General features: G+C 36.3%; 1 protein-coding gene across 1 annotated transcript in view; it reads right to left on the bottom strand.

Moving 5' to 3' along the window:
- The window catches only part of SNTG1 (syntrophin gamma 1), a 710,288-nt gene that overhangs the window by 110,513 nt on the left and 576,512 nt on the right, over positions 1 to 23,263 (bottom strand). Inside the window, 2 exon segments of the mRNA XM_053715033.1 lie at positions 11,991 to 12,062; positions 17,175 to 17,291. Of these exon segments, the coding sequence (XP_053571008.1) occupies positions 11,991 to 12,062; positions 17,175 to 17,291 (189 nt within the window).

Below are 23,263 nucleotides of genomic sequence, written 5' to 3'. Positions count from 1 at the left end.
AGGTAGGTATGTCTGGGCAGTTGAGTTTGAAGTATTGGCATATTTCTGGGATCTCTGCTGGATCTTTAATTGACAAATTCTTCCCATCGTGTTGAATATTGAGGGAAAATGGGAATCCCCATCTGTAGGGTATCTGGTTTTTACGTAGAAGTTGTGTGAGAGGGCGCAGGGTACCTCGCCTTTGCAGTGTTCTTAAACATAAATCTTGAAAGAACTGGATAACTGAGCCTTTAAATTTGAAAGTCGGGTTCTTTCTTGCTGCTGTCATTATCTCCTCTTTTTCTCGAAAACGCAGCATCTTTATTATTATATCTCTTGGTGGATCTCCTTTTTTGGGTTTTGCTCGTAAGGCCCTATGCGCCCTCTCTATTTCATATTTGCCATCTTCTTTATTATCTGTAACAGCTTGAAATAGCTGCAAAAGAAAATCAGGCAGCTCCGAAGGTGTGACGGCTTCGGGGACTCCCTTCAACCTTAGATTGCATCGGCGGCTTCTGTTTTCTAAATCCTCCATCTTGTCATGAATTTCAGCTATATCTTGTTGATGGGAGGCCATATTTTGGGACAATGCACTTATCTCTTCCATTGTTGTCTCCTCTTTCTCTTCGAGTGATTCAACTCTGGTTCCTAGGTCTTTGATATCCTGTTTAATATCTGCTAGACTAGTGGTAACTGTGGTCTGTAAGGTATCCATCTTTTCCCACATCTTATCGAAGATCGTGTTGATGTCTTGTTTAGATACAAGATTATTAATATCTGCTTTTGTTGCTGGGGTTAGATCTGCATTAGTAGTTTGGGAGTCTGTGTCAGAGTCCATGTCTTCCTCTGATGGTACAGTATCTGTCTCTAGTCCTTTATCTCCTTTAGATGACTTAAAAAAGGGATGTTGCGATTTTGCATTGGGTCCTGCTTTATTCTGTTTTCTAACAGACATAGTTGTCCCCTGCACCAACAAATATATTTTATGCAGAAGGAAAAAGAAAAGAAGGGGAAGGGGAATATTCTGTCCCTTGTTTGTAGTCAGATAAATCAAGCCGGGTAGGCAATGCTAAATATAATATCTTTGAGATCCGAGTATCAGTGTCCCACTACCTCATATGCTGAATTGGCATCTGGCTTCATAGAACAGTTAGCATATATAGACATTTGTGCCTCAAATAATTGTGCGGTTTGTGATGAGCTACTGTCTCTTAGCTGCCGGTATATAACTTTCTGTGGGCCTTCGATATCTGCCTTTCACATGCTTGTTCCCCTAAATAAATCTTTGGGGCTTTATGGTATCATCTGGCTCTTGCCCTGTGTAGGGGGTGAACTTTTCAGTTGCTGGATAGTTGCTAATGGCTTTGGGATATATCTATATTGTTGATTGCGCATTTACATTTTCCTTGTCATATACCGGATGCTGGGGCCCTGTCATTTGTGATCTCTGTTGCTTAATCCTCTGCTCTCTGAAGCTTTTTTGCAAGGGTCTCAAGATATGTACATTTATGCCTCTGCATGCTATGTGTTGGCTCCCGGTCCCTGTAAGCTGTGTAATATGTCATATGCCAAAGATCCTGTCAGGATAGTGTAGTAATGGCGGCTTATAGCACTATTCAGTTCCCCCTCCTCTTATCTCAACTATGTGTTGCGTTGCATCAAGTGGCTAATTGAGATCTCTTACCGGAGCCGGGTTAAGCTGTGTTACGGTAACAGATGGATTTCATCTTCATCCCCACTTGCTTGTTTCCATGGTCCTCTGTGACCGGCTCCCTTAATGGCGGGCGCTCTGAGGTGTTCACTGCGTGGGTGTCTGTTTTGATTCCTTGCCGTGCAGGCTCTCCTCAGTGTGATTTACCTCGACTCAATTTTGTCCCACTAGTCTCAGGGAGATTGTCTGCTATATTTTAGCTAGTTTAGCTCATTATTTGAACTTTTGCAGCTTTTTATCTGCTTTCAATGCACAGAGCACAGTGATTAAGCAGCCATCACTGTGCTCCTCCAGGCTCCGCCCCCCTTTGTAATTATTTTAACCAGGTACAATAGCTATTAAATAGTTAAGAACTATTTAATAGTTACCTAGTTAAAATAATTACAAAATTACCTGTAAAATAAATCCTAACCTAAGTTACAATTAAACCTAACACTATACTATCATTAAATTAATTAAATAAAATACCTATAATTACCTACAATTAAACCTAACACTACACTATCAATACATTAATTAAATACAATATCTACAAATAACTACAATGAAATAAACTAACTAAAGTACAAAAAATAAAAAAGAACTAAGTTACAAAAAATAAAAAAATATTTACAAACATAAGAAAAATCTTACAACAATTTTAAACTAATTACACCTACTCTAAGCCTCCTAATAAAATTACAAAGCCCCCCAAAATAAAAAATGCCCTACCCTATTCTAAATTACTAAAGTTAAAAGCTCTTTTACCTTACCAGCCCTGAACAGGGCCCTTTGCGGGGCATGCCCCAAGAAGTTCAGCTCTTTTGCCTGTAAAAAAAAAACATACAATACCCCCCCCCCAACATTACAACCCACCACCCACATACCCCTAATCTAACCCAAACCCCCCTTAAATAAACCTAACACTAAGCCCCTGAAGATCTTCCTACCTTGTCTTCACCATACCAGGTTCACCGATCGGTCCAGAAGAGCTCCTCCGATGTCCTGATCCAAGCCCAAGCGGGGGGCTGAAGATGTCCATGATCCGGTAGAAGTCTTCATCCAAGCGGGGCAGAAGAGGTCTTCCATCCGATTGAAGTCTTCATCCAGGCGGCATCTTCTATCGACATCCATCTGGAGCGGAGCGGCAGCATCCTGAAGACCTCCGACGCGGAACATCCATCCTGGCCGATGACTGAACGACGAATGACGGTTCCTTTAAATGACGTCATCCAAGATGGCGTCCCTCGAATTCCGATTGGCTGATAGGATTCATTGTAGTTATTTGTAGATATTGTATTTAATTAATGTATTGATAGTGTAGTGTTAGGTTTAATTGTAGGTAATTATAGGTATTTTATTTAATTAATTTAATGATAGTATAGTGTTAGGTTTAATTGTAACTTAGGTTAGGATTTATTTTACAGGTAATTTTGTAATTATTTTAACTAGGTAACTATTAAATAGTTCTTAACTATTTAATAGCTATTTTACCTGGTTAAAATAATTACAAAGTTGCCTGTAAAATAAATATTAATCCTAAAATAGCTACAATGTAATTATTCGTTATATTGTAGCAATATTAGGGTTTATTTTACAGGTAAGTATTTAGCTTTAAATAGGAATAATTTATTTAATAAGAGTTAATTAATTTTGTTAGATTAAAATTATATTTAAGTTAGGGGGGTGTTAGTGTTAGGGTTAGACTTAGCTTTAGGGGTTAATAAATTTATTAGAATAGCGGTGAGCTCTGGTCGGCAGATTAGGGGTTAATAATTGAAGTTAGGTGTCGGCGATGTTAGGGATGGCAGATTAGGGGTTAATACTATTTATTATAGGGTTAGTGAGGCGGATTAGGGGTTAATAACTTTATTATAGTAGCGGTGCGGTCTGCTCGGCAGATTAGGGGTTAATAAGTGTAGGCAGGTGGAGGCGACGTTGTGGGGAGCAGATTAGGGGTTAATAAATATAATATAGGGGTCGGCGGTGTTAGGGGCAGCAGATTAGGGGTACATAGGGATAATGTTAGTAGCGGCGGTTTACGGAGCGGCAGATTAGGGGTTAATAAAAATGTGCAGGGGTCAGCGATAGCGGGGGCGGCAGAATAGGGGTTAATAAGTGTAAGGTTAGGGGTGTTTAGACTCGGGGTACATGTTAGAGTGTTAGGTGCAGACGTAGGAAGTGTTTCCGCATAGCAAACAATGGGGCTGCGTTAAGACCTGAACGCGGCTTTTTTGCAGGTGTTAGTTTTTTTTCAGCTCAAACAGCCCCATTGTTTCCTATGGGGGAATCGTGCACGAGCACGTTTTTGAGGCTGGCCGCTTGCGTAAGCAACTCTGGTATCGAGAGTTGAAGCTGCGTTAAATATGCTCTACGCTCCTTTTTTGGAGCCTAACGCAGCCTTTATGTGGACTCTCAATACCAGAGTTATTTTTATGGTGCGGCCAGAAAAAAGCCGGCGTTAGCTACGCGGGTCTTTACCGACAAAACTCTAAATCTAGCCGTAAAAGTATTACAAACAAAATAGGCTAATGGTGCATATGATTATGGTAATTTAAAAGTATAAGTAAACAAAGTCACAAGTCATTGTATAATAATATTTAATAATTGATTTAATAATCTTACAAAAGATTTATGGAAGCTCATATTACATTCCAATTGTTATTAGCAAATCATTTACGTTATGGTTGTTAACGTGGACTAGTGCCAGTGATTAGATTGTTTTTTATCTTACTTTGTTATTTTATACTCAGGTTGTGCTAATATATATATACTGTATATATATATATATATATATATATATATATATATATTTATTTATTTATTTATTTATATATTTATTTATTTTTTAGCAAAGTTGCCTATGCTGCAGTCTGTTACTTACAGCACCTTTGCATGCGGTGTTCTACAGGATTGATGGGCAGAATATATGAGCCAGTTGATTAGAGGACAGAGCTGAATGTTAAAGGGCCATAATACCCAAATGTTTAAACACTTGAAAGTGATGCATCATAGCTGTAAAAAGCTGATTAGAAAATATCACTTGAACATCTCTATGTAAAAAAGAAAGATATTTTACCTCAAAAGTTCCTCAGTAACAACCTCCCATTGTAAAGGATTTCTAAGCAGCATTTTAGTGTGTTTGTCCTGGGACATCTGAAGGGACTAGCATCGTGCACTCTCATATTATTTCACCAATCAGGTAAAGGAAGCTTACTATGAAATCTCATGAGAGTTAAGTCAAATCTCATGAGATCACAGTAAGAGTTCATGACCTCAGCACTGCTGATGCTGATTGGCTGCTGTTCATTTCTTCATTTTTTTTAATTTTTTTACCTGCAGCTGGGAGCAGTTGAGTATAACTTTTTACACAGAACTTACTCTGCTGAGCTGAGGAAATTGTGAGGTAAAATATCTTCCTTTTTTACATAGAGATGCTCAGGTGATATTTTCCTGTCAGCTTTTTACAGTTATACTGCATCAGTTTCAAGTGATTTAGCATATGAGTATTATGTCCCTTTAATATAGGTTGCAGGCATCTTCAACATAGCAACAACCAGCTTCATAGCCTAAGCTATCTGGGTTTTAATCGTTTAACATTATAATGATATTACTGTACATACAGAAGTAGACAGTCAATCACAGACAAGGGTTAAATGTTTTCACAAGTAAACTCTTGGTGTATATAGTCATTACTGTATATTAGTTTGACTTTAAACCACAAATCAAATGTCAATTAAAGTTTTTTTTTTAATTTTCAAAATGACAAAGCCAAGTAGTCGGAGTTGGACATGTGAAATACAGGACAGAAGCAGCATACTAGTATATTCTATGTTTTATTTGGACACTTGACAATCTATTTTGCAGTAATTAATTTTATAAAGACATAACAACGAGTAAGAGAGTATTGGGGTATCAATTAAACACGTAAGTTATTAATATATACTGTATATATACTGTGTATGTATATATATATATATCCATATTAAAACTATCTTCAAAAATGATTTTTCTGTGCTTAAACTACACTTTAATTCTCCTTTAAACACTACTAAGCCTAAAACGTCAGCAGTCTATACTCTGTCAAGTACAAATAAATCTACATTTAGGGGCCTATATATTAAGGCTGATTTTTAACATTTCCCTGAAAGCCTGTGTGGCCGGATACATATCAAGCATACTACAATCAGATTAGATATATTTGATCCAACGGATGTTTTAAGAGATGATACATTTTAAAATTGATATAACTCCCAAAATAAGAATAAATGTTTATCTGATTTTGAAAATGACATTTGTTCATCACCATAAAATGCCTTTTTTTTTTTTTTTACTATGCAAGCATGAACAATCAAATTAACGTCAATCTGAAGCTTTATATCTTCTGAACTAAACCTTTAACATCAAACAATAATTTTGATGTTAAATGCCCATTTAAATGTAAACTAATATCAAGGATATAATAAGGAGTAGGGGCATCTTTTATCTTCAGAACAGCAAAAATGCTTCACTTTCTTCACATTATTACTAATGACAAACTTTCAGTTACTAGTGGGGTATACTGCCTTGTTCCCTCTTGCACTAAGTAGACACCTCCTATAAGTCTTTAGGTTACCTCCTCATCTTCTACGTTCTGCTGGTTTCAATCAACATATAGTTGCCTAGAAACTATATGGAGAATAAAAGAAGAAAGAGGAAGTATGATCACTAAACATATTACCAGTCAATAGTACTAATCATTTTAACCCTACTTGAAACCTACAGTTATAACAAATAGTACCCAAGTCATTTGTACTTGTGTCTCTTAAAGGAACACTAAGGTCAAAATAAACGTTCATGATTAAGACAGAGCATGCAAACTTTCCAATTTACTTCCATTATCAAATTTTGCACAGACTTTTTAAAGGCACATTTTTTGAGGCACCAGCTCCTACTGAGCATGTGCACAAGCTCACAGAGTATACATAGACTAGTCTGTCACATGATACAGGGGGGCGGAAAATGGGAGAAAAATTAATTTACCAAAAACAAATCTACTGCTTATTTGAAATTCAGAGTGTTACTGCATTGTCTTTTTATTATACAGTTGTTAATTATGCAATTCTAACGTATTTAGTGGTCCTTAAATATCAAAGACCAATTTGACCACAGAAAATGAATACCCCCAACAGAGAGATGACCTAACTTGAATTGTCTGTGGCAAAATTATATGGTCTGTGGTCTTTTTTTTATTTTGGCTTCCCTTGACTCTGTTTTTGTTTAGTTCCTTTTATTGGACTGACTTGTTTTTTTGGAAATTGCATTTGTATTTTGATTTTGCACAGTTTTTTCCTGTGTGGCTTAAACCTGGATTGTCTGACTCTGTATTTAATACATTCCTTATCAAAACATATTGACTTTGTAGTTTGTAGTTTGCTTTTGTATTAGGTTATTTGCCTACACTGCCATTGCAGTTTCCTGCATTTCCAATGTCCTGCACAAGTTAGTTTTCATCTGGATAGTGAGACCAAACTTTTAATAGGTATGTTCCCCTTTGGATTTTACCATTACTGCTATCCTCTTCTTGGTTACTGTGTTTAACTTGCAGTGTCTAGTAAGGGTTTGTGGTAAGTTGGGTCTCTTAGCCATCAATTATAGCTTGTTTTATTCTGGACAACAGCATTCTACCTGCCACTTTTGAAAGTGTGGACCCGGCCAGGAAAATGGTCCGCTGTTTGTTATATAAAAAAAATACAAAATCAGAATACAAATGCAATGTCCAAATAAGCAAACTGAAGTTGAAAAATAAAGTCAGCCCAACTAAAGGAATTAAACAAAAATCAGAGTCAGGGGGAAAAAAAAAATCAGAAAATCAAAACCAGAACAAATAAAAAAAGTAATTGCCAGAGTAGAGTTAGCTAGCACACTCAATGCACAAGCAGCATCATGCTTTAAACAGCTTATAAAGACTACTATAATTAAGGCCTAATTGATCTTCTAGGCTGCCCCAAAGATACAGTACAGTCTCTTAGACAAGTGCCTGTTTTGACAGATTTATAGATGTTGACTGAGTAACAATCCCAAACTTTGAAGAAACTTAATCACCAATGTTGTATGGTGAAATGTCTCTTTTGACTTAAAAATAATTGTTGGACAGTAAATTGGTTACATGCTTTACACATAACTAATAATAATAATAATAATAATTATAAACCTCTTAAACCATAATCTTTGCTAGGGAATCAACCAGGACTTTGACAAAGATACATGTAGCTATCTCCAAACCAAAATGAAAGCCACTGACTAATTATTAAAACCCGAACATAAAATGAATTAGGTAAATGGGAATAATAAGAACAGAAAAGTCAAAATTACATTTGCATGATTCAGATAGAGCATGCAGTTTTAAATAACTTTCCAATTTACTTTTGTTCTCAAATCTGCTTTGTTCTCATGGTATCTTTTATTGAAGATAAAAACTCGGTAGGCTCATAAGAGCTCCGGAGTGAGTATGTGTTTTAGTAACCTATGGAGTGAGTATGTGTTTTAGTAACCTATGTTTTGCAAAATTGTATAACAAAGCTACAACTAATGTTGCAAAACACTGCTTCCATAGAGTACTAATGACACGTGCACACTTCTGAGCTCTTATGAGGCTACCAAGTTTTACTCTTCAATCAAAGACACCAAGAGAATGAAGAAAAATTACTGTCCCTTTACATTAACTTTCAATTAAGCCATGCATTTAACAATATTCAGTAAAAATGGCTTAATGGAAAGTTTCAGCTTGAAAATAGGACTAAGTGACAAACATATTCAGTTGAGTACAGAAATCAATTACATTTCCCTTATTTATCTGGGACAATCAATTGGTTGGAATAAAATGACCCTGTCTCCAGAGAAAATAAGCATTACCACTTATCCGGGATAATTATAGAGAAGACTTTGCCCTTAACAAGATCCACTGGAACATAAAAGAGAAGTCTGAGAGTGCTGCTAGCCATGCTCCCTGAAATTCCATTAACCTGTTTTGTAAAGGAAGGAACTGGAATGACGGGAACATCAGGCTTCAACGTGTTTTGCATCAGAAGTGGATGTACTCTTAGGCTTATACTTTCTCTTGGAAAGAGAAGTACTCTTCTCTAAAATAATATCCTATGTAGAACCGTCTGACTGAATATCCTTTTAGACAATGTCTTCCTACACAAATGATCTTTGAACGAGGAGGCATTTTGGCAGGGACAATGAGGCATTTATATAATACCAGAAGATCGTCCCCATTTTAACAGTGATTCTGAACTAAGAATTCCAAAACATTACATGTGTACTTTGTATGAGGAAGAAAACTTTTACAGTGTGCAGTAAAATGTTTGATAAACCTTGATTTAAATACCAAGTTGAAATAATTTGATGGTACGATAATTAAAAGGCCATGGTAGAACAGTACTATAGAAATATAGTACTATAATCATTATTTAACTATGATTAATTTGCTAAAGTTGAATGTTTAAAAATGTCAGTTTAAAGGGACATTCCAGCCAAATTTGAAATCCACATGGATACATTTCAGTTTTGAATGGAAGCATTTTTGTAATATATATGTATTAGCAAAAATGCTTCTAATAAAAGCTGTTTTAAAAGTGTATTTAAGTATGCATCATGCACCAGCATTTTAAACACAACACTTCCTTAGAGAGCATAAGGTGCTTTTTCCATATGGTAATGACTCAGTTTGTTAATTGCTGACATGATACAAGCCCCACTGTCAATCTGAGCAGCTGCAGTATTTAAAATGCTGGTGAACTGAGAATATCTAGCTATGCTTCACATGCACATGCAGAGAAAAATACTAACACTAAAACAGTGATAACTTTTACTAGAAGCATTTTTGCCAATACATCTATATTGCAAATATGTTTCTACTCTAAGATGTAATTCCTCTATACAGGGAGTGCAGAATTATTAGGCAAGTTGTATTTTTGAGGATTCATTTTATTATTGAACAACAACCATGTTCTCAATGAACCCAAAAAACTCATTAATATCAAAGCTGAATAGTTTTGGAAGTAGTTTTTAGTTTGTTTTTAGTTATAGCTATTTTAGGGGGCTATCTGTGTGTGCAGGTGACTATTACTGTGCATAATTATTAGGCAACTTAACAAAAAACAAATATATACCCATTTCAATTATTTATTTTTACCAGTGAAACCAATATAACATCTCAACTTTCACAAATATACATTTCTGACATTCAAAAACAAAACAAAAACAAATCAGTGACCAATATAGCCACCTTTCTTTGCAAGGACACTCAAAAGCCTGCCATCCATGGATTCTGTCAGTGTTTTGATCTGTTCACCATCAACATTGCGTGCAGCAGCAACCACAGCCTCCCAGACACTGTTCAGAGAGGTGTACTGTTTTCCCTCCTTGTAAATCTCACATTTGATGATGGACCACAGGTTCTCAATGGGGTTCAGATCAGGTGAACAAGGAGGCCATGTCATTAGATTTTCTTCTTTTATACCCTTTCTTGCCAGCCACGCTGTGGAGTACTTGGACGCGTGTGATGGAGCATTGTCCTGCATGAAAATCATGTTTTTCTTGAAGGATGCAGACTTCTTCCTGTACCACTGCTTGAAGAAGGTGTCTTCCAGAAACTGGCAGTAGGACTGGGAGTTGAGCTGGACTCCATCCTCAACCCGAAAAGGCCCCACAAGCTCATCTTTGATGATACCAGCCCAAACCAGTACTCCACCTCCACCTTGCTGGCGTCTGAGTCGGACTGGAGCTCTCTGCCCTTTACCAATCCAGCCACGGGCCCATCCATCTGGCCCATCAAGACTCACTCTCTTTTCATCAGTCCATAAAACCTTAGAAAAATCAGTCTTGAGATATTTCTTGGCCCAGTCTTGACGTTTCAGCTTGTGTGTCTTGTTCAGTGGTGGTCGTCTTTCAGCCTTTCTTACCTTGGCCATGTCTCTGAGTATTGCACACCTTGTGCTTTTGGGCACTCCAGTGATGTTGCAGCTCTGAAATATGGCCAAACTGGTGGCAAGTGGCATATTGGCAGCTGCAAGCTTGACTTTTCTCAGTTCATGGGCAGTTATTTTGCGCCTTGGTTTTTCCACACGCTTCTTGCGACCCTGTTGACTATTTTGAATGAAACGCTTGATTGTTCGATGATCATGCTTCAGAAGCTTTGCAATTTTAAGAGTGCTGCATCCCTCTGCAAGATATCTCACTATTTTTGACTTTTCTGAGCCTGTCAAGTCCTTCTTTTGACCCATTTTGCCAAAGGAAAGAAAGTTGCCTAATAATTATGCACACCTGATATAGGGTGTTGATGTCATTAGACCACACCCCTTCTCATTACAGAGATGCACATCACCTAATATGCTTAATTGGTAGTAGGCTTTCAAGCCTATACAGCTTGGAGTAAGACAACATGCATAAAGAGGATGATGTGGTCAAAATACTCATTTGCCTAATAATTCTGCACTCCCTGTATGTCTTAAAATTTTGGCCGGAATGTTCCTTTAAACACCCCATTTATTATACACTAATGCATGCATAGTACTAATTGAGAACATAGGAAACATTTGATGGAAAACACCAACTCAGAAAGTAATTAGAGCTCTCTTTTATTTATTTATTTATTTGTTTATTTATTTTAGTTATTAATGTATGCTTGTTATAAGGGTTTGACAAAGACAATAATATTTGGGGGTGGAAAAATTTGACCACAAAGCTAAATATAAAGATTGCAGGATTGCGAACTCGCCCAAACCCAGTTGTGGCTCTAAGGAAACAAGCCCATTATTCAGAAAAACTTAATTTTGTCAAATATAACAATTCCATGATTTTTTTTTTTCAATTGAGAGATTAAACTGTAAATATTTCAATAAAAAACAGGAAAAACATTAAGTGTTCAAAATTCTTTGAAAGATACAAGTATAATAAACTGTTGATTATTCAAATTTCTACACTTTACTAAGCCTTTGAGGCCTATTTATTATATGTCTGTCGGACCTGATCCGACAGTGCAGATCAGGTCCGACAGACCTCGCTGAATGCGGAGAGCAATACGCTCTCCGTATTCAGCATTGCACCAGCAGCTCTTGTGAGCTGCTGGTGCAACGCCGCTCCCTGCAGACTCGCGGCCGAACGGTAGATAGGCCCCTTGATAGATAGGCCCTTTTGAGTGAAAAAATACTTAGCTTAAAAAGTTTGGAACCTCCTGGCTTGTATGTTTTTCTTCATATTTAGTACCATATGTGACTATGTTATCACAAGCTAAAATAGTGGTGTAGAGAAGAATACCCTACTAATTTTACCTTACCTTAAATATTTTACACATGATCTCATATACTGTAAATTTCTTTTCAGCTCGCATCCAGTCCCATGTAGTAACCTGTTAAAAAACATATTTTCAAATACACACATATAATACACATATATAAATGAAAAAATGCACTTGTATTGCATTGAAAATGTATGTATGCAATGAAAATGTAAGTTTCAAATGCTTAAAGGGACAGTCTACTCCAAAAATGTTTTTGTATAAAATGTTAGATAATCCCTTTGTTACCCATTCCACAGTTTTGCACAGCTAACATGGTTATATTAATATACTTTTTACCACTGTCATTACCTTGTATCTAAGCCTCTGCAGACAGCCCCCATATCTCAGGACTATTTATTAATTATCTATTGACTTGCATTTTAGCAAATTAGTGCTGTGTCCAGCACAACTCCATGGCAGTGAGCACAATTTTATCTTTATGGCACACATGAATTAGTAGTGTCTTATTGTGAATAAGCATGTGATAAGAGGCTCTGTGTAGTGACTTACAAACAGGATGACATTTAGAGGTTTAAATGTTATAAAGTGTATTAATATAACAATGTTGGTTGTGCAAAGCTGGGGAATTGGTAGTAAAAGGCATTATCTTTCTTTTTAAACAATAACAATTTTAGTGTAGTGTATCTTTAAAACTGATTACATTATTATACTTAAAACATATAAAGAAATGATAATTTAAAAATGCTTAAAAAATATAAGTGAATGCAAAGTAAATAGCTATATTGTATTTTAAGTATGGACATTATCACATATTAGCCATTATTTACAAAGCCTTTAATTATCTGATTGATTATTAATTACTATTATTATAATCATAATCATTACTATTATTTTTAATAACATCAATACATGTAGTAATGTTCATGGCCCAGTACAAATTCAAGCAATATTTGGGATCAAACTATTAAAGTTATTTTTCAACCAAACATGGCCTTGTGTGCCTATCAACACGCCTATTTTCAAAGTCATTACCTAATTCACTGAGTCGATTGTTGTGCTATAAATAACTTCACACATAACTTAATTCATTCACCCTCTTACAAGGGCATGCAATCCCTCATAAAAGACTCCACTTATTCAATTGAAGGGTCATTTGTCCATGTAAAAAGGGGCTGAGATAGGGCTTTCAAAGAACTCACAGTCTACAGCGTAAATTTCCCTGACTCAGCAAAGATTTCCTTTGTGATGTTACCACACAGGGCTGTATCAATGTGGCTAGCAATGTGGAAGGAAACTTCCGCCCAAAGACATACAGTAGATGATGTGGTAACTTTGAAGGTAATGTTGATGCAAATTTTTAAATGTCATCAATTTAATGATCCCTGAACATGCCCGCAACTTTATGAACAGTGCAGACTGTTGTTGAGTAAGTTCATATTAGGAACCAGGGGAACCAGACTACATAAGTAAGAATTACAAACTGTCTGGAAGTTGAGGAAGTTTTACTGTCATATGTGAGTAGTCTATAACAGCTAGTGCAATGAGTATCCGCAGCTGAATAGCACTCTTCATGTTCTCCTAGGAGACAAACTCAAAGCATGAACTCAGTAAAGAGAGCTCACAGTTCAATTTCAGCTTCTAATAAAAAGTGGACAAGTGACTTTTTTAAAAAAAAAAAAAAAGAAAGAAAAAAAAAAAGAAAGAAAGACCCCTTCTTTCAAAGGAGTGTTCACATGATCAGGTGGCTATCAGCTGAGGACAATGGCATCAGTGATCACCTGACAGAATCATAGGCATATGAAACAATATCAAGGGGAAGAGATAGGCCCTAAGAGGCCTCCCACAATGCATAGACAAAATTGAGACCCCTTATTTAAAAACAATGATCCTGTTTTTTCAAATGATTAGTACTATGTCCATCACACTACCAGCTGATTGTATGAACAATGACAATGAGATATATATATATATATATATATATATATATATATATATACACAGTTGTGCTCATAAGTTTACATACCCTGGCAGAATTTATGATTTCTTGGCCATTTTTCAGAGAATATGAATGATAACACAAAAACTTTTCTTTCGCTCATGGTTAGTGTTTGGCTGAAGACATTTATTATTATTCGACTGTGTTTACTCTTTTTACATCATAATGACAACAGAAACTACCCAAATGACCCTGATCAAAAGTTTACATACCCTGGTGATTTTCACCTGATAACATTCACACAAGTTGACACAAAGGGGTTTTAATGGCTATTAAAGGTAACCATCCTCACCTGTGATCTGTTTTCTTGTAATTAGTGTGTGTGTATAAAAGGTCAATGAGTTTCTGGACTCCTGACAGACCCTTGCATCTTTCATCCAGTGCTGCACTGACGTTTCTGGATTGACGTTTCTGGATTCTGAGTCATGGGGGAAGAAAAAGAATTGTCAAAGGATCTGTGGGAAAAAGGTAGTTAAACTGTATAAAACAGGAAAGGGATATAAAAAGATATCCAAGGATTTGAGAATGCAATTCAGCAGTGTTCAAACTCTAATCAAGTGGAAAATGAGGCGCTCTGTTTGATAACATACTGTATTCATCTTGCCAATTCAATTCTGACCAAATTTCCTGTGCCTTTGTAGCTCACACATCCCCAAAACATCAGCGATCCACCTCCGTGTTTCACAGTAGGAATGGTGTACCTTTCATCATAGGCCTTGTTGACTCCTCTCCAAATGTAGTGTTTATGGTTGTGGCCAAAAAGCTCAATTTTGGTCTCATCACTCTAAATGACTTTGTGCCAGAAGGTTTGAGGCTTGTCTCTATGCTGTTTGACGTATTGTAAGCGGGATACTTTGTGGCATTTGTGTAGTAATGGCTTTTTTTTCTGGAAACTCAAGCATGCAGCCCATCTTTCTTCAAGTGCCTCCTTATTGTGCATCTTAAAACAGCCACACCATATGTCCTGTATTTCACCTGAACTTATTTTTGGGTTTGTCTTTGCATCCGAACAATTTTCCTGGCAGTTGTGGCTGAAATTTTAGTTGGTCTACCTGACTGTGGTTTGGTTTCAACAGAAACCCTCATTTTCCACTTCTCAATTCCTTGGATATCTTTTTATATCCCTTTCGGGTTTTATACAGTTCAACTACCTTTTCCCGCAGATCCTTTGACAATTCTTTTGCTTTCCCCATGACTCAGAATCCAGAATCGTCAGTGCAGCACTGAAAGATGGAACGGTCTGTCAGGAGTCCAGAAACTCATTGACCTTTTATACACACACACTAATTACAAGCAAACAGATCACAGGTGAGGATGGTTACCTTTAATAGCCATTCAAAGCCCTTTGTGTCAACTTGTGTGCATATTATCAGGCCAAAATCATCAGGGTATGTAAACTTTTGATCAGGGTCATTTGGATAGTTTCTGTTGTCATTATGGTTTAAAAAGAGTAAACACAGTTGATTGATAATAAATGGCTTCAGCCAGACACTAACCATGAGTGAAAGAAAAGTTTTTGTGTTATCATTCATATTCTCTGAAAAATGGCCAAGAAATCATAAATTCTGCTAGGGTAGGTAAATTTATGAGTACAACTGCATATATATATGTGTGTGTGTGTGTTTTGTCAGAAATCTTTTGCAAACATATGTCCCTAAATTCCTTTTTTGTTCTAAACAATGTTGCCTTTCATATCTCTGTGTTTATTTATACCACTATATGTATATAGTGTAAATGTATTATTATTCTGAACAGGAATAATTGTGAATATAACATGTAATCAGGGTATCTTATATATTTATTTGCAATCAATGAATATTTTAAGAGCTGGGCCAGTTTTCTCTCTGTACTTGTGTAACCCCTCCTAATTGCAATCTAGTTTTAAAAACCACCCCTACATAGATGTTAAAAAATGGACTGGCATATAAGATGACATTTCTTACTGAAAAAGAAATTTAAGAGAAGAAAGAAATACACTGACAATAGCATGACAGTAAAGAGGTGATTTTAATTTCTGCTGTATCTGATTCATGACAGTTTAATGTTAGGTGGGCTATCTATTTGAGCTATCAGTTTAAGATTATATTGAATCAAACATCATTCGAATTTTAAAATCATTGTCTAAAATATTACACTGTGTGTCCGAATGTCAGCATCAATGTTTATCTTTTATACTAATTTCACATATACAAACTTTCAAAGTATAATACACAATGTATCAAATGGCACTTACAAGTTCTGATGAGTGATCAATGACACAAGTATCGAGCAATTTGATTAGTTAGTGATAGTTTAAAATCTATATTTGAATCAGATTGGCTGATGTCATAAATCATGTGATTATGCATATTCCAATCAAAAGTGGTTGAAAAATTTACTAGTGTGTGGGTTATTTAGGAGTTTGCATCATAATTGGTGCGAAAAGTGTTGCGTCAAATTTGGTGCGAAGTGGAGAGTGTGACTCGTATTATATGCCTGAAACATGATGCAAATAGATTTATCAAAAAAATAAAAAGGAAGTTAGCTATATTATGTTGTGTATTTATTTAATTTCTCTATCTATTTATTTTATTTATCTCTATATCTATTAGTGCCACAAGTTTGGGGCAAAACTTTGCACTAAATTTGGTGAAATAATATTGTCCCCTTGCTTTGTAATGAGAGATAAAGATGTAACATAATCCATAAGTAGTAATGTATACAATTACAAGGATATACAATTTTAATAGTAAAGATTCTAATTAACTTTTATTATGTAATATGCTTCATTCTCTTGCAGCATTGAACATAAGCTTTCTGTGTTTTCAGACTCCCACGGCCTCTAGGGTGGTGGTGTGAAAACAAGGTATGCTGCATCGGAATAGACTCGAGCGTACCTGTTAAATGTTTGATAAATTGGGAAAAGGGTCAAATAGAGTCGAATGTGAATTCGAAACATCTGTAATGATGCAAGCATCAATCTGCGTCGGATTGAAATGGCAGGAAGCGTATATTTCATCACATATTTCAACATTTGACAATCTTGACGCTTTGTTAACTACACAGATCAATCTCGCGTCAAATCTGACGCTGGATTCCAGCGTATTATCAGTTGACACTTTGATAAATATCCCCTTATGTGTAAATGCAATGACTAAGCAGCAAACTGGTTAATATACATTCAAATTGAGTACTATAAAGTAGAAAGGCAAAATGTTAGTGCCATTGTATAATGAGAAACTTACTGGAGGTGAATTAAATTTATAAAGTGATGAGCCTCTTAGTGCAAGGAACTTTGGTGAATACATGTGGTCTTGTAGGGTATCCTGCTCTCGTTCTTCTGTCCAGCCCATGTATACTATCTGGCAAAAAAATGTATACTTAACATTGGCAAAACAATTGCATACATATCAATATAAAACAAAAATTTCAGACAATTAAAATAGAACAGTATTTGCATTTAATGATTCCACAATATTACATTTTATATAATCATTAGTAGTTCAAGTATTAGGAATTCTATTCTCTATCGGCTAGATTACGAGTTGCGAGTTAGAGGCTATGCGGTGCTAACGAGCAGTTTTTACTCACCGCTCACTTACCTGCAGCGCTGGCATTACAGGTTTTTACAAACCTGGCGTTAAAAGGCAAGAAGTGAGCATTGAGCAAAATTTTGCTCCTTACCGCACTCCAATACCAGCGCTGCTTAAGTCAGCGGTGAGCTGGTCGTACGTGCTCATGCACGATTTCCCCATAGGAATCAATGGGGAGAGCCGGCTGAGAAAAAGTCTAACACCTGCCAAAAAGCAGCATAAAACTCAGTAACGCAGCCCCATTGATTCCTATGGGGAAATAACATTTATGTCTACACCTAACACCCTAACATGAACCCCGAGTTTAAACACCCCTAACACTTATTAACCCTAATCTGCCACCCCTGACATCACCGACACCTGCATTATATTTATTAACCCCTAATCTGCCGCTCCGGACACTGCCACCACCTATATTATACTTGTGAACCCCTAATCTGCTGCCCCCAACAACGCCGACACCTACATTATATTTATAAACCCTTAATCTGCTGCCCCCAATGTTGACGCAACCTACCTACACTTATTAACCCCTAATCTGTCACCCCCAAGGTCGCTGCCACTATAATAAACATATTAACCCCTAAACCGTCGCACTCCCGCCTCGCAAACATTAGTTAAATATTATTAGCCCCTAATCTGCCGTCCCTAACATCACCACCACCTACCTACATTTATTAACCCCTAATCTGCCGCCCCCAACGTTGCCTCTACTATATTAAATATTTTAACCCCTAAACCTAAGTCTAACCCTAACACCCCCTAGCTTAAATATAATTACAATAAATCTAAATATAAATTACTATCATTAACTAAATTATTCCTATTTAAAACTAAATACTTACCTATAAAATAAACCCTAAGCTAGCTTCAATATAACTAATAGTTACATTGTAGCTATCTTAGGGTTTATTTTTATTTTACAGGTAAGTTTGTATTTATTTTAACTAGGAGTAGGTAGAATAGTTATTAAATAGTTATTAACTATTTATTAACTACCTAGCTAAAATAAATACATAAGTACCTGTAAAATAAATCCTAACCTAAGTTACAATAACACCTAACACTACACTATAATTAAATAAATTAACTAAATTAACAACAATTAAATAAATTAAATTAAATTAGCTAAAGTACAAAAAACAAACAAACACTAAATTACAGAAAATAATAAACAAATTACAAGATATTTAAATTAATTACACCTAATCTAATAGCCCTATCAAAATAAAAAAAGACCCCGCAAAATAGAAAAAACACTAGCCTAAACTAAACTATAAATAGCCCTTAAAAGGGCCTTTTGCGGGGCATTGCCCCAATAAAAAAAAAAAATACAAACAACCCCCCAACAGTAAAACCCACCACCCACACAACCAACCCCCCAAATAAAATACTATCTAAAAAAAACTAAGCTGAAGATCGACTTACTGTTCTGAAGACCGGACATCCATCCTCAAGGAAGCGGCAGAAGTCTTCATCCAACCGGGCCGAAGTCCTCAACGAAGCTGGGAGGAGTTTTTATCCAAGCCGGGTGAAGTGGTCCTCCAGACGGGCAGAAGTCTTCATCCAGACGGCATCTTCTATCTTCATCCATCCGACGCGGAGCGGGTCCATCTTCAAGACATCCGACGCAAAGCATCCTCTTCAAACAAAGTCTTCTTACTGAATGACTGTTCCTTTAAGTGACGTCATTCAAGATGGCGTCCCTTAGATTCCGATTGGCTGATAGAATTTTATCAGCCAATCGGAATTAAGGTAGAAAAAATTCTATTGGCTGATTGAGCTTGCATTCTATTGGCTGATTGGAACAGCCAATAGAATGCGAGCTCAATTCTATTGGCTGATTGCATCAGCCAATAGGATTTTTTCTACCTTCAGTCAATCCGAATCTAAGGGACGCCATCTTGGATGATGTCACTTAAAGGAACAGTCATTCAGTAAGAAGACTTTGTTTGAAGAGGATGCTCCACGTCAGATGTCTTGAAGATGGACCCGCTTCGCGTTGGATGGAGGAAGATAAAAGATGCCGTCTGGATGAAGACTTCTGTCCGTCTGGAGGACCACTTCGCTTGGCTTGGATGAAGACTTCTCCCGGCTTCGTTGAGGACTTTGGCCCGGTTGGATGAAGACTTCTGCCACTTCCTTGAGGATGGATGTCCGGTCTTCAGAGCTGTAAGTCGATCTTCAGGGGGTTAGTGTTAGGTTTTTTTAAGGATGTATTGGGTGGGTTTTATTTTTTAGATTAGGGTTTGGGCCGCAAAAGAGCTAACTGCCCTTTTAAGGGCAATGCCCATCCAAATGCCTTTTTCAGGGCAATGTGGAGCTTAGTTTTCTAGATAGTATTTTATTTGGGGGTTTGTTTGTGTGGGTGGTGGGTTTTACTGTTGGGGGGGTTGTTTGTATTTTTTTTACAGTTAAATGAGCTGATTACTTTGGGTCAATGCCCGTCAAAAGGCCCTTTTAAGGGCTATTAATAGTTTAGTTTAGGCTAGGGGGTCTTTTATTTCGGGGGGCTTTTTTATTTTGATAGGGCTATTAGATTAGGTGTAATTAGTTTAAATATCTTGTAATTTGTTTATTATTTTCTGTAATTTAGTGTTTGCTTGTTTTTGTACTTTAATATTACTATTATTATTATTGGTTATTTGTAGAGTGCCAACAGATTCCGCAGCGCTAATAGGTATCTATGCCAATTGCATCATAGTAATGATGCAATCAGCCAATAGGATTGATATTGCATTCTATTGGCTGATTGGAACAGCCAATAGAATGCGAGCTCAATCCTATTGGCTGATTGGATCAGCCAATAGGATTGAACTTCGATCCTATTGGCTGATTGCATCAGCCAATAGGATTTTTTCTACCTTAATTCCAATTGGCTGATAGAATTCTATCAGCCAATCGGAATCTAAGGGACGCTATCTTGGATGACGTCACTTAAAGGAACCGTCATTCAGTAAGAAGCCGTCATTTCAAGAGGATGCTCTGCACCGGATGTCTTGAAGATGGAGCCGCTCCGCATCGGATGGATGAAGATAGAAGATGCCGTCTGGATGAAGACTTCTGCCCGTCTGGAGGACCACTTCGATGAAAACTTTTCCCGGCTTCGTTGAGGACTTCGGCCCGATTGGATGAAGACTTCTGCCACTTCCTTGAGGATGGATGTCCGGTCTTCAGAACTGTAAGTCGCGCTTCAGAGGTTTAGTGTTAGGTTTTTTTAAGGATGTATTGGGTGGGTTTTATTTTTTAGATTAGGGTTTGGGCCGCAAAAGAGCTAACTGCACTTTTAAGGGCAATGTCCATCCAAATGCCCTTTTCAGGGCAATGGGGAGCTTAGGTTTTTGTAGATAGTATTTTATTTGGGGGTTGGTTGTGTGGGTGGTGGGTTTTACTGTTGGGGGGTTGTTTGTATTTTTTTTACAGGTAAAAGAGCTAATTACTTTGGGGCAATGCCCCGCAAAAGGCCCTTTTAAGGGCTATTGGTAGTTTAGTTTAAGCTAGTTTTTTTTTTATTTTGGGGGGCTTTTTTTACTTTGATAGGGCTATTAGATTAGGTGTAATTAGTTTAAATATCTGTCATTTGTTTATTATTTTCTGTAATTTAGTGTTTCTTTTCTTTGTACTTTAGCTAATTTAATTTAATTTAAGTAATTGTATTTAATTTAGTTAATTTATTTAATTATTGTGTAGTGTTAGGTGTTATTGTAACTTAGGTTAGGTTTTATTTACAGGTACTTTTGTATTTATTTTATCTAGGTAGTTATTAAATAGTTAATAACTATTTAATAACTATTCTACCTAGTTAAAATAAATACAGACTTGCCTGTGAAATAAAAATAAACCCTAAGCTAGATACAATGTAACTATTAGTTATATTGCAGCTAGCTTAGGGTTTATTTTATAGGTAAGTATTTAGTTTTAAATAGGAATAATTTAGTTAATTATAGTAATTTTATTTAGATTTATTTAAATTATATTTAAGTTAGGGAGTGTTAGGATTAGGGTTAGACTTAGGTTTAGGGGTTTATACATTTAGTATAGTGGCGGCAACGTTGGGGGTGGCAGATTAGGGGTTAATAAATGTAGGTAGGTGGGGCGATGTAAGGGATGGCAGATTAGGGGTTAATAATGTTTAACTAATGTTTGCAAGGCGGGAGTGCGGCGGTTTATAGGTTAATTTGTTTATTATAGTTGCGGCGATGTTCAGAGCGGCAGATTAGGGGTTAATAAGTGTAGGTAGGTTGCGGCGACATTGGGAGCGGCAGATTAGGGGTTAATAAATATAATGTAGATGTCGGTGATGTTGGGGGCAGCAGATTAGGGGTTCATAAATATAATGTTTGTGGCGATGTCCGGAGCGGCAGATTAGGGGTTAAAAATTAATTTTAGTGTTTGCGATGCGGGAAGGCCTCGGTTTAGGGGTTAATATGTAGTTTATGAGTGTTAGTGTACTTTTTAGCACTCTAGTTATGAGTTTTATGTTACGGCGTTGTACCATAAAACTCTTAACTACTGTTTTTTAAATGCGTTAGGACTCTTGACAGGGTAGGGTGTACCGCTCACTTTTTGGCCTCCCAGGACAGACTCATAATACCGGCACTATAGAAGTCCCATAGAAAAAAGACTTTATGAAGTTTACGTAAGTCGTTTTGCGGTAAGGCCAAAAAAGTGTGTGTTACACCTATTCCTGCAAGACTCGTAATAGCAGCAGGCGTAAAAAAGCAGCGTTAGGACTTCTTAACGCTGCTTTTTTACCTTAACGCACAACTAGTAATCTAGCCGATTGTTAGTTAAAATTAACTTAACGCATTCCAGAATAAAGTGATTATGTTTGTGTTGTAGTGTGCTATCACCTTTAAAAAACTATTTGGCTGCTTCAATACCTTTGTCATGCATTACGCTTGTGTAAAGTGAACTAACATCACTAGTGGCTAAAATATATTCTTCATTTCATTGAATGTTTTGTATAATTCTTAATACCTCTGTTGTATCTTTAAGGTATGAGGGCAAGTTTTGTACATATACTGTACTTGTAGTTGTCTATCGATGTATTGGAATAAGTTTGAACTTGTAGATGAAATCCCTGATATCATTGGTCGCCCTGGTGGGTTCACTACACTTTTATGGAGTTTTGGTAAAAAAGTAAAACATTGCCATTTTTTGATTTTTTTTAGTATATATAGCTAAATTCTTTATAATTAATTAAACCTTCATCTTTAGCTTTTTTTTTAGCATATTATGTAATTTATTATTTATGTTATTTGTTGGATTTAGTTTCCCACTAGGTCTCAATTCAGAACTTGACCTAAACCCCTTCATTTTAGATTAATAATAATTAATTTTAAGTATATATTGATATTGCCCCTTTGAAAAAGTACACATGACATTAACGATTTATCACTAACTACAGTGACTAATTTATGGACTGTTAACTTTATTAGACAGATACAAATGTATATATGTACCGTGACATTATTATATGTATGCATATTCGTTGTTTTTATTCTTTTTTTATTCTTTTACTATTGCTTATTTCTGACTTTTAAATCTCTTGTCAAGTAATTGTATCCATTTATAATAATATAATTTTTATTGTGCCAAGGAAAGAGTAGAATATATTGCAAACATTATAAGAATTATAAGTATTTCCACCTTAATAAGTGTACAACTAAACAATCAACCAGGGATTGCTAAGGATTACAAAAGGACTATCTTCTCTCATGATCCTTCTAAAAATCTCT

Source organism: Bombina bombina, chromosome 5 (genome assembly GCF_027579735.1).
Source record: "Bombina bombina isolate aBomBom1 chromosome 5, aBomBom1.pri, whole genome shotgun sequence".
In the NCBI taxonomy this organism is placed as follows: domain Eukaryota; kingdom Metazoa; phylum Chordata; class Amphibia; order Anura; family Bombinatoridae; genus Bombina; species Bombina bombina.
The sequence above is the reverse complement of the archived record's forward strand: the minus strand, read 5'-3'. Positions and strand labels throughout refer to the sequence as shown.